Source organism: Platichthys flesus, chromosome 6 (genome assembly GCF_949316205.1).
Source record: "Platichthys flesus chromosome 6, fPlaFle2.1, whole genome shotgun sequence".
In the NCBI taxonomy this organism is placed as follows: domain Eukaryota; kingdom Metazoa; phylum Chordata; class Actinopteri; order Pleuronectiformes; family Pleuronectidae; genus Platichthys; species Platichthys flesus.
Genome location: NC_084950.1, coordinates 13,828,354 through 13,842,947, shown reverse-complemented (window position 1 = coordinate 13,842,947; position 14,594 = coordinate 13,828,354). Strand labels below are relative to the sequence as shown.

Genomic DNA, 14,594 nt, shown 5'->3' with positions numbered 1-14,594 from the left:
AGCGTTCCTTATAAAACACCCACAGAGGGGACAACAAACTCAGTCAGCCGTTTGTTTTTATTGAATGTGTGCAACGGAAACATAGAGTGGCGTACGCTCACTTCTGTGACATAAAAGCTTTGCACTTTATACTGAGTAACAACGAACAAGGTGATGTAGAGATTTACAAATAAAAAATCAATCGAGTGCACAATAATATTCTGACACTTTAGGGATGTGTAAAGAAAAAAAGGACAAAAAGATAAACTGAAGAGCAGAGGGTAACTTTACATGTAGCTTATTCAATGTGAAAAATAAAGGACAAAACAAGCATCAGAACAAGTGGCCGTGCATTGAAATAGAAGTGAACATTGACATTATGAGTGGAAGTTCAGTAAAAAGGACATTTTTTAGCTTAAACTGAACAATTTCTAGAGAGACCTGCTCTCATGAGGATCATTTCATTTCATTTGAACCTACAGTTTTTTTCAATCTACATTTCTATTTTAATAACAATTTGAACAAGGAAACGAAAACATGGTCAATTCTGACGCAAACAAATGCTCTGTAAATAAAAGTAAAAGAAAGATAAAAGTTATAAGTTGTGAACAATACATCAGCGATGTCCAAACCTTGTAGATTTCAAACAATAACAAAATCTTGTTTAGCCAAATGAAAACATGGTTCTTTGTGTTTGTAGAATATTTTTAGACTGTAGTTAGTTGAACAGCATGAATCACAAACCAGATGGTCACAGTGCTGGAGAGGAAACCGTCATGTCTTAGTACCTGGATGTGGAGGAGAGACAGCTGTTGCCACACAGGTTCAACAATCTCCATAGATGACAAATCATATCCTCAATCCATTCTCACACAACAACCACACTGAAAAAGGGACTTCTCATCCTGAGCTGAAGTCCAGCACAGTGATCGGTACCTGTGGACAAGTGTAAACGCTTGACAGAGACCAATGTTGTACTGCCACACTGTGGACAACGAATGCAAATACATCAGCAATTTGAGATAAGACTCAGAAATCCCAGCATATGAAAGAAGTTGGGGTCAAAAGTATGAAAAACACTCTGACCTTTGGGAGAAAGAAAAATAACTGAAACCCTCCACCTGATTTCCAACTGCTAAGACGGGAGTAAGATTTTGTTTTTGATCCAAGGTTTGATCAAAAGAGCTTCTGGACCGCACACACCTTGTGATTTGAGGGCTCTAACACTTAAAGTTTAAGTTTTCAGCATCAATAGTTCAAGTTCATCAACAGACAAAAATATCTGTTGTTCAGAACAAGTGGAAAAATGACATTTCAGAGGACATTTGAGTTGCGATGAAAGGAAAAGAAGAGTAAACAATCATTTGTTCGACAGGTATAAAAATCTCCAACTTATTACAAGATCACAGCCATGATTTCGAAAATACTGATTTGGACTGAAGTGAAAGTTTGAACTTGGCATTGGAGGATAAAGAGATAATAAGACAAACACAGCTTTGGCCGTCAGGTAAACACACAAGCATCCAGCAAATAAAGGATTTAGGAAATAAGGCAGGAATACTGATAGTAAGCCACACAGCCTGTGACGTTTTTGTCCTTTGTCACGATTCCACCTCGACTTTGTATGAAGTTGATTGTTCCAGCATAAATGCGGAGAGCAACTCCAAACAGATCTCTACAATAGAACACCCCTTTTACAGCGACACATCACTGTTGTGTGGAGGAGGTCTCTTCGTCTTCAGCGTCAGGTTAATTATCCTCCTCATCGTCGCTGACGAAGCTCCGTCCGTCCTGACTCGACTCCCTCTCCCTGAGGAAGGTCTGCCTGATGGCCTCCAGCTCCGTCAGCTCCAGACGGACCTTCTCCAGGTGGAAGGCGCGGCGGTTCTGGATTTGCCTCATGGGGAACGGGTTCATGTCCCCGAAGGCGATGCTCATCAGCTTCCTGGAAAAAACAGAGACGGTGGAAAAACTGTTGTGTCAGTCGTGGATGTTTCACATTGTTATGCAGACACTGTTCTGTGGATGAGAACTGATTTGACATCCTGTTGTCCCTGTGTTGTGTATTTGTTTTAGGGTTACTAAGTGTATGACTTAGTCTAAAAGCGTATTAGAGTTAGAGTTTGTACCTCTGCCAGGGAAGTTGTTATTTGTTTGTTTGTTTATTTATTTGTTTGCAGGATTACACACAAACTACTCCTTTATGGAGGGGTGGGGCATGGCCAAAGAAAGATAACACATTTTGGGACAAATTTGGATCAGGGGGTGGATCCTGGAATTATTTTCACTTTCTTCAACATTGCGAGACGTTTTTCGAAATTGTCCTTGATCTCTAAGAGAATAATTCCTGGATCTTCTGGCAGAAAGCGCAAACGAAATGTGGTTTCGTAAGGAGACCGTTGGGCCTTGGCCGAGGTATTCAGTCTACTGAGTGCCCTTCTGGTTGATTCTTGATTATTTAATGCTAAGCTACAGATGCAAACTCCTACTGTAGATGAGATTAAGATTAGAGATTAAGATTAAGATGCATTTATTTGTCCCAAACACATGCACAGACATGCACAGGCACACTCATGCAGGTAGGGAAATGTAACCTCAGCTTTTGACCCATCTGGTGCAGGACACACAGAGCAGTGAGCGAGTTTATTTGCTCAGTAACAGAGCATGAGGACACAATCAGCTACTCCAGTGTAAATGGCCTTGCTCCTTCTTACTGCAGACACACTGGTCTGTTTCACGATGCAAATACCAAAACAAACAGTTAGCAGTGACTGTACCTTGAATCCAGAATTGTTCCTGTGAAGTATCGGAGATATTTGAAGATGGTTGTGGAATCCTGCAACTTCAAAAACTCTTCCTCCTTGTACTTGAAGAGAGCGAGGGCGGAGCGAAATATGATCTGTAGAGAAGAAAGTATCAAAAGCTGTGAAATTCTCCCCTGGACTTTCCTGTGTGAACATTAACGATAATCCCATCATCATCTTTAATATGCAAGGTCCATTTAGAAGGAGTTTTTATGACTTTTAGAGGAATGTCTGAAGGTAACAATATTTAACACCAAATAACCACTGTTGCATTTGCTTAAATGTGACCGAACCTTAAAGGTGGAAATATGATGTAGAGTTAGGGTAGTCTTTTATCATATAAAAGTTTGGAACTAGTCATGATAATATGTTGAAAAAGTCTCCCCACGGGCCTTTTTTTTTTTTTTTTGGACTTCTACAACAAAGATATTGCCTCACATGGTGGAGACCGAAAATGAAACTAAAATAAAGTGAATACTAAACATCGGGGAGCAAGAATGAATCCAAAAGTCTGCTAATGTTCTTGTATATGCTGGATGTGTGACTATCAAACTGTGACCTAGCAGTTTACCATACGACACAAGAAAATAATAATTCTGTTGCCACCAGAGGGCCAAAACAAGTCCAGGTTTAATGTCGTATTCATTTATTGTGGTTAAAAACTGAAACCAAAGTGCCGACATGTAGCATTGATTTGTACCCATCTTAGGGTGAACCCGGCAAATGACAGACTGATACAGAAACAGATTTTGTTGGTCTTTTTTGGTGCTTTGTCAGCACTCTTCTAACTAAAAATAGATGTGTGCTGCTGTCGAAAATGAGAGTATATTTAACTTGTAGAACATAGAACCAAAACAAAAAGCTAAAATAGGCTAAAAAGCTCAGCAGCTGTATAGTTAGGGGATAATTTCATGTGGGATCCTCATAATATTTTTTAATAACACAAAAGCATTTACCCACTGTCAATAAAAAAAGTCTATATATAGATCTCTGGCGCCCACAAATGATTTTGAAGTTTGGAGACACAGTGAATTAATATGACTAACAACTTGTTGGAACTTGTTTACACCCCAACAGAAAGCATGCTATATATAGAAGGAGCAGAATTTAAGCTCACACGAATGTCCAGCATGCCTGGACAAATATCAGAAATGGAGCGACAGCGTTTGAAAACGGCGAGTCAGAGTTTTAATTTCTCTTTGGCCTCTTACCTTTGGACCTTCGTACAGGAAGGCATCCCAGATCTTGAAGAGGACGCTGCTCACCACACTGTCCACGAACACCACCAGGAACCAGTTGAAGGTGATGAGGGAGAAGTCGACCTTGTGCTGCTCAAAGTGGGCGTGAAGCCGCGGCAGCTTCTCTAACATCAGGTCCTTGAACACGCGCTGGTCCACCTGCACAAGCAAGAGAAACAGGGAATTTTATTTTCGAAGCAGGAGGAAAAACTTCAGAAAAAAAGTCCAGCAGATAGAAAGACTGATCAGCGCACTGCATTCCTGCTCTGGCATGTCATGAGCAGCAGGCTCGGTCACATGGATATGACATCACCATCACCAGAAAAGAAAAAAACACTCCTGAGGAGGCAGCAGCTTGTCCCATGTTCTCCAGTATCACAGTATTTAATTTCAGCTTGTTTACCTGTGAGCCAAGCAGAGTCTTGGTGTAATAGTCTCTCGGCATGAACACTTCCACAATAGCTATGAGGCTCCAGAAGGCGTCCTCTTGGTCCAGATAGAGCAAGGCAATGGCAGCCAGCCTGAGGAATTGCATGCAATCAAAATGAATGGTTACAATGCATAAGAGGAGAGAGGGAAGAGCAGAAAAACTAAATCCCCTCCAGTACCTGTTGAGTCCCTGACAGTAGCCAATATCTGGGTTCCTCCAGGAGAACGCCATCAAGACGTTCCTGAGTTTCTGGATGCCGCCCGCACTCGGAGAGGAGTAGTGCTTGTTGTTGGGCAAAGTGCGCAGCAGGTCCAGCTCGATCTGCTTCGAGGCCGGGTTGGGCTTGTCCCTGGCTACATTCAGTAACGTCTCATAATAGTCTGGCGCCAAATGGTCCCGAAATTTCTTGACGTGGAAGGAGACACACCAGCGCCACACCTGAGACCGGTGCTCATGTGGCACACCGCAGCGAATCAGGGCTTTGAGCTCAGGGGAGCGCACCAGGTCTCTGTTCAGGGTGCTGGCAAGGTAGTTCTCCCACTTTACTCCTACAGACACCTCCTGGTTCGTCATGGACAGCGTCTTCAGCTCCAAGGCTCTCATCTTCGCAAACAGCTTCTCCTCCTCCTCCTCTTCCTCAAGCACCGTCTTGAAGCCAAACACGTCGTACTCACTGAGGTGGATTTCAAAACAGAGAAACAAAGTAGAAAAAACTGTCAAGAATCAGTGACACTCACTTTAATGCAAAAGTTATTTAAACTTAGGATTTCCTGATTTTATAATAACGAGTTCAGCGCCTGTTCAGAATGGGCTGTTTACTTGTCCTGTGTTAGTTCTCCAGAGCTGCTTCAGAATTACGAATTACTCCTTGTCACACATGAGTCCTCCTCAAATATGAAGTTTTTATAAAACAGTTTCTGGTGCAGAGTGAAGCTAGAAAACTTGCTTTATCTGCAGTGAAGATTTCATAATAACTGTTAAACAGTTGGCACAAATATCAGATCCAAGGTCTGTGGATCTCGTTGCCATGACGAAGCTTTGCACCTGTTACTGGTCAGATCTGCGTGTGTCTGATATGGTGAAATAAAAATAATCAACTTATCAAAATAGTTTGGTGTAGAGTTTGACCCAGTTACAGAAAGTTTGCTTTAGTTTATGCAAGGACATATAAAGAACATGATTGGACAGAGTATTTGCACACAGCCCCACCCCCACCTACTGCTACAGAGCACTGTCGCCTGTTCAACTTTGTATTAATAATGAGCATATTGCATGTACAAACTGCACCAGACCAAACACTGCACTTCCCTAGACCATTAAAATACACATGTTAGATGGGAAGTTGATAAGATGAATGATTCTCGAGATAAGCGTTACACAGAGAGAGATTCAGAGAGCACTAGATATGTTATTATACCCATTCAGCAGAGCCTGTTCTTCTGGTTTAATAAATGGGTGTCGCTGTTAATCAAGGTACAGCAGGTCTTGTGACTCTCATGCAACAGTGTCTGTCAAGACTACTGGGATAATATCCGTCTCTCCTGAAACAGATTTTTCCATGATTTGTGAAATCCTATATCTACATATAACAGCATGTCCAGGGACTGACACATTGGCTACTGCTGTTTCCTAACATTTAATGGCCATACCTGACAGTGCTTGGTTTGAAGATGGGGTGCTCCTGCTGATCGGAGCCCTCTACCTGCAGAGCATCCTCTAACAATCTGGAAATGACGTCACAGGCAGGGTTCTGCTCCGAAGAGGAACACACCGGGTTCTTCACTTCTTGAAGCAGCACCAGATATTTACTCTCTACCTGACACAACTTGGCCTCCAGGGCCGTATACTGCAGGAAAGGGAAAACGCAGAGGGTTACAATAAAGTTTCTGATTGTTAATAATTGTTTCTTGTTTTGCACTTCAAGAATTAGGGGGCACCAGGCAAGCTCAACACTGGACTTCCCCTACCACTCAGACTTCCTGTTTCTATTAACAGGAAAATGCACCATTAACCACCAAAGACAAGACAGTACCTTTGCTTCTAAAGCTTTTTCTCTACTTTCTGCATTCCTGCGTAACACTGTCAGCTCCAGGATCTCTTTGTTCAGGAACTTGTTCTGGGATTTGTAGCCTTGAAGACCGTCCTGAAGATTTAAAACACATAGTTTGTCGGGTTAAACAGGGACAACTTATTCACAAAAAGAAAATAATACTTGACTGCAAATCGATTCCCACAGAATCAGTGCTTATAATCAGCAGCTTCATTGTCTCTCTCTAAAAATCAGGTTTAAGTGTGTTCCTCTGCACCTTCAGGATGTCCAGCTCCTGCTGCTCTTTGATTGGAGACAGTGAACTTGCATCATTTGGTTTTCCACTGTCCTCAAGGCTCTGCTGCGACAGCTTCATGATGACCTCATCCTTAGCCTGGATGGTCTCCATCATCATACCCAGCTGCTCATTCATCTCCCCTACTTTAATCTTCAAGCCTTTCAGCTCCTGTTGCAGGCTCTCCTTCTCCAAGGCGAGACGCTCCATGTGGCCACACAGGGCCTTGATCTGTCCGTCTCTTTCCTGAAGCAGGTTCTCCAGCTGGGTGATGTCTTCCTGGGTTATTTCAGAGGCGGGAGCCGGGGCCTGGTCTGAGGCTGTGGATGGATCAGGAGCCGGGGCTGGACAGCGCACTGTTGGCCGCTCGCTCTGAGACGTCCTGAGAGTCTGCTGCAGAAGTCTAACCAGCTCCTGGGTGATAAAAGACAAAGTAAATGTGTCACCACATCAACTTGTAGGGTCAAAATGATATTTTGAAATGACGTTGCCTGGTTCACAGAAAATATGCATTTGAAGTCATAATATTTCAAGAATTAAGTCTTAATTTAACAAGAAAAACTTCAATATATTATGAGAATAAAGAAAAAAAACTATTTAGGAGAAAACCACCCGGAACAACCCTACTTGGCAGAGTTCCATTCTTTCTGGAACCAAACTCTTGATTACAGATCTCACCATTTAGTAATATGTAAAGTCCTATATTTTAACGACAGACAGGTTGTAGTCTAAATGAATCGTCACAATCTTGCAGCTTGTTACTGAAACTGATAACAACTCATGGCAAAAGGAAGTTAATCTTGATGTCTTGACAAATATTGACTTGTTGTTCTAACCAAGCAGCCAAGTTTGTGCCAGTTGGGGTTTCCCACTGTGTTTAATGGCAGAGCTGAAAAAAAAAAACCCAACACTAATATAATAAAGAAAGTGTCGATGGTCATTTGGACCTGGAGTCAGGTGGACCAGACGTTTTCCTCCACTATGCGCGCATGACCGCCTCATTCACTTCAACAACAGAGCTCTACCATCGTCAAATGTGCTGCACTGAGAAAATGTGGCTAATGTGCTTTCACAAACACACCCACATGTGTGCTCACACAGATGGAGACACAATATGTCACATGCAACAAATTTGTATTGTATTTCCAGTTACACAGAGACACACACCAGTTGTCTCCAGAGTCAGTTAGAAATTCCTGCCTAAGTTGGAGCTGCTGAGTCTTAACTACCTCCCAACTGAGGGGCACACACACACACACACACACACACACACACACACACACACACACACACACACACACACACACACACACACACACACACACACACACACACACACACACACACACACACACACACACACACACACACACACACACACACACACACACACACACACACACACACACACACAGTTAGCTAGTCTCTTAACAGACTGTTTTGAGGGGAACTGTTGTTCTATCGGTTCTTGCTACATTTTTGTCTTCCTGTGTCAGTGAGAGAGTCAAAACTACTCACAGCTCTAACTCAAACATCACCACCCAAGATTACAGCTAAATTCCCTGAAATACTATTTCAAGCAGTACATTTTTGTTGAAGTGGATGAGTCATCCATTTTGAAGTAAAGTCCTGACAATCTATCATTGTGAAAACCAATGAATCCTTGCTACATCCACTTAGAGATGACACAAGACCTGTTGGACCGAACAGCTTAAATGGAGAAATGTTCACCTGATGTTTAATGATAAGAACTACTTAAATTAAATAAACCATCTTTGAGAAAATAAATTTGAGATGTTATTGGACGCTTTAGTTTGGTCTGTGTCACATCAACTAACATGGAGGAGGGGGGGGGGGGGGGGGTTATGATCTATACTGCATGTAGCAACAATTGGGGCGTTCAAGATGATTTGCCTTATAATCAGTCTTGGCAACATGTTGATATAAAGCAATCAGAATGTTTACATTGTTCGAAAGAAGGTTTGTGTGTTTAGCAAACACAATAAACTTGACTATATATGAATATATATATATATATATTCCATACTTATTTGATTTATCACACTCCTTTTTTAAATGCTATTACATCGGGAGAGCTTATGGCAGTGTGTACCTTCTGACTGGCGAGCTCATCTCGGAGTTTAGCCTGTTCCTGCTCCATGCGGCTCAGTTCCTCCTGTTGGCTCTGGAGGCGAAGCTGCATCTCCAAAGGCTTGCTGCCGTTGTACTCCACTGGCGAGCTCTCAGCACTGCGCGTCTCAGCACTGCGCCCAAACCTCCCAGAGCCCATCATGTCCCGAAGCAGTGGCCTCTTAGGCCGGGCCGGATTTCGAACAAAGTCAAATGTAAATGCAGATCCCAAGGAATCTGAGAGAGAGGAGAATTTTCTTACTTATTGCCTCTTATTAAAGAGACTTCAGGAGCTGGATGCAAAACAATTATACAGTTCTTCTATTGGGATAGTCAGCAGAGTATGAGTATTAAAACAGAAGTGTTTAAAGAAACATGAAGTACTTACGTCTGAGTGTGTCTGGGTGAGATTTCTGTTCAATGAGGTCCTTGGGTGGGGCGTCCACCAGCTCCCACTCCTCTGTGCTGTTGTTACCAGTGTAAAACACACTGCGCCTGTTGTCAGCTCCCTTGCCCTGCCGCAGATAAGACATGGAGTTCCTGACAGAACAAAAAACAGACAGGAGGGTGAGTAAGACCAGGAGTGGAGCTATAGTGACTGCTACTTTGTGCAAGCCGTTCAAATCCACAGACATCACGGACTTACTGCAGGGAACATGAAGCTCTACTCCTTGGTGAATAGTAACATAAGCATAAAGAAATCCTTTGTTAATCTACTAAGAGTGCTGCCATAAATTCTGATAATGCTAATGTCTTTTTAAATTAAATACTAATCAATTATATCATCACATTGGAATAAGTGGGAAGCTATGAATCATAGTTATAAAATTCTTTAAAGTGTAAACAGCTGTAAAATGGCCACGACAAGTGTGACACTCAAGTTGGTCGCCTGCTTCACACCTCGTCAGCCGACACATCCGGCCCACAACCGTCACAATAGTGTGACGGTTGTGGACACCGTTTAGGACACCGTTTAACAAGTGTAGCTGCCCACAGAGGCCACATGATGAATCACTCTTCACTTAAGGCCTCAATAAGCATCTTTTTACCTCAGGACTCTGCTGTTACAGTAAAGGCTAGTTTATGCTCAACGTTAGAAATGTGAATTTAAATGGACGGAGCAAAGAGTCCATCCTCTCAATCGTTTTGTGCGCATCTGTGCACGTCTTCTGAAAGCTTCAGGATACAGATGAAACAGACTAAACGTAGCAGTACCACAAGTAATGCTGGGGGGGCAGTATAGCCAATAGTTGAAAAGACATGATCATAGGACACGAGGAAGAAATTTAAACAATGGTTGAGACTACAAGTTTTAAGATGAACCATCGCTGCCTACAACACGGCAGCATTTGTGTTTTTCTTAAGAAGTACGTTATCAGAACCTTCTCCGCCGTCGCCATGTTTGTTGTTGTCAGCAAACTCTTGAGTCTGCGCTGCCCTCTAGTGGATGTTTTGCTTGACAACTACGCCAACATGAAGGATACATGGAAGAATGTCGGAAGCGACAGTTTGAAACCCATGTATTACTGTTCATAGATTAAGGCAGCATAAATGAGCATTTACATCTTTGAGATTTGACTGCTTCTGCTCTCATCTTTAATTCTATGAGCAGAAAATAAAAAAAATAACAGACTGATGTCAAACATAACAGGTTCAGATAGCAGCTCTATCAGGAAACAACTGAGTCTAAGGAAACACAGGAAGCTACATCATCGTTAAAGGTAGAGCACACTGGAAGTGAACAGCATCGCAGTTGAGTTGCTCTCAGATTCCTGTGCACCTCAACGAGTACAACTCTCTTTCCAGCAGAGATACAAAGCAAGATCAAATGCACATTTCAGAATGTATGTTTTGTATGGTACCAGAAGGGGAACTGTTGATGTCTCAATACTGGAGCAACTTGTGAACTGGATGTAACCATTTCCTGTCCTGCTGACACCTTCAAGAAGAACTGAGGAGGTGTTTTGTTTCCTCACTACAGCTCTCTAAGGGCACGCGCTGCAGCGGTCAAACTAGCTGCACCTGTTCAGCAGGGACTCGAAACAAAGACCTGATGAAAATGTGATATCTTTCTTCAAAAACTGAATGTGCAATATAACTGAGCCTTACTTGAGTTCTGTACCAAAGTTTTTGAGCGAGAAGTTGAGAGGGTTGGTGGACACAGCGGAGGCTCCTCTGGCCGTCTGAAGTCCCACCATCGACCCGTCCTCTGTCTCCGTCTCCATGGCAAAGTCGCTGCGGACCTTCTCCATGCTGTCGCTCAGCTTCTCAAAGACGAAACCATCTGAAGTGCAACACAGAGACGATGAGAATAACATTGGATCAATACGACAGCACTCGCCTCACCACTACTCCTTCTTAAGATCTAGGATTCATCTTATTATTTTTAGTTTAAATGACACTAAAGGATTCCAAAATAAAGAAAAGCAATATGTAAGAGTTGCCCACAAAGCTATTTACAGCAGGATACATGCCTGTGGGTTCATGAGCAACTCTCTAAAAATCACTGTGTAACATTTCTAAGCCCAGCATGCTGAATATACATTTTTCGTCTTTGTATGAAACTAACTTTGAAGATGTTATTTAAACGTTGTTTAAAAGGAAAGTGGTCGCAAATATCAACAATGCTTTGTATGTACTTGTGTGTTATCACAAATGTGTGTTTGTAATTTGAAATCAATTAACAAATGCACACTTCCAAACCTGAATACATTTTACTTACAGCCTTTTTAACTTGGTTGTAACACTGTTTCCCCCTGAGACTCCAAAAGTGTTCTGTGGAGTCAAACCCTTCACCCACCCTCCATGAGTAGATAATGAGAGAATTTAAATTTTTTGGGGGGGGAACTATCCCTTTAAGACATTGTTCTGAATAAGACACTATCATGTGAACAGCATGTTCTGATCCTATCCCAGATAGACATAATTCAATTTAGGCATGTGGAATATTCTAATCTTAGATAATAACGTCCTGCTGGAGATTTCACAGCATTGTGCGGCAACAACATTCAACAGTTGCCAACTGCTTGAGGATGCATTGTCCTGAGTTCCAGTGTAAGCAAGCAGTAGCCTTATCAGACTATGCTCTGTAACATGTTGCTCTATGAAGCTCTGTAAATGCACTGTACTGTACATGCTACTGGTCTGCAAAAACGTGTGATCTCCGCAGCAGAGTTATTAATGTGTTACGTTCTGTTTTTGCTGCAACACCCCTCACTAGAACAAGCTGGAGGATTTGTTTCAGTTATGAACACAGAGAATCTCCTTCTGCGTTGCTCACGTGTGTAAGGAAACCTCAGGAGAAATTCCAGTCCCAAGTCTCCGGAGTTCCTCTGTAGGCTTATTTGATTCTATTAATGCAATAAGATTTAAACACACTAGATTAAAACAACTTATGTGACCTCTTTTCTTTCCACCTGTGTTGATCTTTCATTTAATCAATGCTCGCTAAAACCACTCCTACATTCTCTTACTGTTAACACTTGGGAACCTGGCCACAAAATAACTCGCCTGGTGTTTGCAGCAGTTGTGTCAACATCAACCCATCAGATACACATGTTTACTTTCAGCTGGTGCCTGGACATGATGAAACAGAGCAGGGACGTGTCCACTGAGTACATTCACACTGTGTGTACCCGTGTGTGTCTGCCTACCATTGTCTTTGCCGACCAGGCCGGTGGGAGGGTAGGCCAGGGTCGGGGAGCTCCAGCTGTCTCTCTGACCAGAGCTCCGAGTGCTGCTGTACTCCCAACGCTTCTGCTGCAACTGCTGGAGCCAGAAGTTCATCACCTGCCTGCTGGGGGCCTGGAGACACAAACACCAAAACACAAATAAGAGTTTTCAGACGATCTATGGATAAAGAAAGTCCGCGGATAATCCCGAGGCTCTCACTCGGACATAAGTGCGTTCACACATGCACCTCCTCCTGAGAAAATGCTGAGAATCTCCAGAGTTCAGTGCATGCCTGAAATCACAAAAGGTGATTCACTTGTATGGATCAAAAACAAACTCTTCATTAGTCTCAGAGGGCCAAGTGTTTACCCAGTAGGTGTTTTGAGTTCAAAGATTAAATGACACCTCACACATCAATAGTAATAGAACAAAAGCCTGTCTGGATGCAAGATAACAGCTGTGGAGTCAAATTGAACATACGAAACAGTTTAAATATCAGGTTACTAAAAAGATCTGTCACGTGAAGGAGCGCAGATCCTGGTTTCAGTCTCTGTTCCTGCCTCAGGCCATGCAGTCGGGCCTGGTGTTAACCATTCACTCCATCTGCTTCAGCCTGGGCAGCAGGAGTGAGACCACAGGGCCCTGGTTTGGCACTGACCCCGGTCACAAGTCACATGACTGCAGCAGAGGGGAGCGTCACATGAGACACTTTTATATAGAGACTTTGGCTGTGACACTTTTATATAACGTCTAGTGCTGTGACACTTCTACATACAGTCTATGGCTGTGACACTTTTACATACAGTCTATGGCTGTGACACTTTTATATACAGTCTATGAGCTCATGTGCACTTGAATCTATGTTTAAAAGTAAACAGACAGATTCTGGAAGACATGACACTTGCAGATTTCCTTCACAGTGACTAAACGACGTGCATGTGAGACTAGATGACTGTGTCCAGTGTGAATGGGTGTGTCTGCGTCCCCTCCCTCAGAGGAGGAAGTGAGAAATCAGAGCACCACAGCCTCAGCGCTGCGAGGACCCTCACACCTTCAGCTCCTACCTTCAAGAGGAACTCCTTCCCGGCGGTGCGGATCTCAAACTGACCCTCTTCCCCCTCCACGTCGTAGCAGAAGCACGCGTCTCCCACCTCGATGTGTCCGAGCGGCAGCGCGTCCTGCGGAGTCTTGAAGTAGTACAAGTAACACTTCCTCGGGTCGTACACGAACCACCTCGGCTTGTAGCCCCTCAGTGGCCCCTTGCCGGACAGTTTGTTCAGGTAGCCGCACAGCCGGGAGGCCTGCTCCTTCGTGCCCTCCACCTCGGCCACGTCCACGGACCTGGCGGCCGTGACCCGCGGGGCCGCGGCGGGGCTAGCGGCGCTGCCATCCTCCCCTTCGTGCATCTTTCCCCAACTTTCCTCTTCTTCTTCTTCGACTTCTCTGTGCAGCGGCGCAGCGGCGGATGCCCACTGCTGCTTCCATCCGCATGACTGGCTGCCTCCTGCCCCGGGGGAGCACGGGAGATGTAGTTCACTTCAAAGTGTAGTTCGTGTGCGAGGCAGAAGCACCGCTGGGTGGTGCTGTTTCACAAGGAGAGCAGCAACATGCCTTTCTCCTATTTTTTACTTTTGATTACCACAATGTGCAAAAAATACCAAAGTGTACTAAAATAATAACATTCAATATAAATCAAATGAAATTATAGATAAAATTAATTAAGTAATAACTCAATTTTATTAAAATATGATTTTCCTTGAGTCATGGCCCCCCCCTCCACAAAACATGACCTCCTTGGTGGAGGTAATAATACACATTATACACAAAAAGTGTAGAAAACGAAAGGCTACCATTTGATGCTAAGGGACAACTGAAAGTGAAATGAAATATGAAATATTTATATGAAAATATTAAACTTGTTACCTGCTTTTATAGTTTTGTGGGATGTAAAATTGAATCAGCTTAACGTCTGAAATCCCCCTGAGTTTTACAAAGTTTCCTACAGTTAGAGCGAAAA

The 14,594-nt window shown here is 43.2% G+C and overlaps 1 protein-coding gene across 1 annotated transcript; it reads right to left on the bottom strand.

The window, feature by feature from the left end:
* Positions 1 to 39: 39 nt before the first annotated feature.
* Positions 40 to 14,033, bottom strand: tbc1d2b (TBC1 domain family, member 2B). The gene is made up of 13 exons (XM_062390005.1): positions 13,642 to 14,033; positions 12,559 to 12,709; positions 11,015 to 11,189; positions 9,294 to 9,445; positions 8,889 to 9,142; positions 6,758 to 7,189; positions 6,484 to 6,594; positions 6,101 to 6,297; positions 4,630 to 5,124; positions 4,425 to 4,542; positions 3,995 to 4,180; positions 2,757 to 2,878; positions 40 to 1,924 (listed from the first exon to the last, which is right to left on the bottom strand). Exons 1-13 carry the CDS (start codon positions 13,981 to 13,983, stop codon positions 1,729 to 1,731), a joined length of 2,931 nt encoding a protein of 976 aa, XP_062245989.1. The 5' UTR covers positions 13,984 to 14,033; the 3' UTR covers positions 40 to 1,728.
* Positions 14,034 to 14,594: the final 561 nt, after the last annotated feature.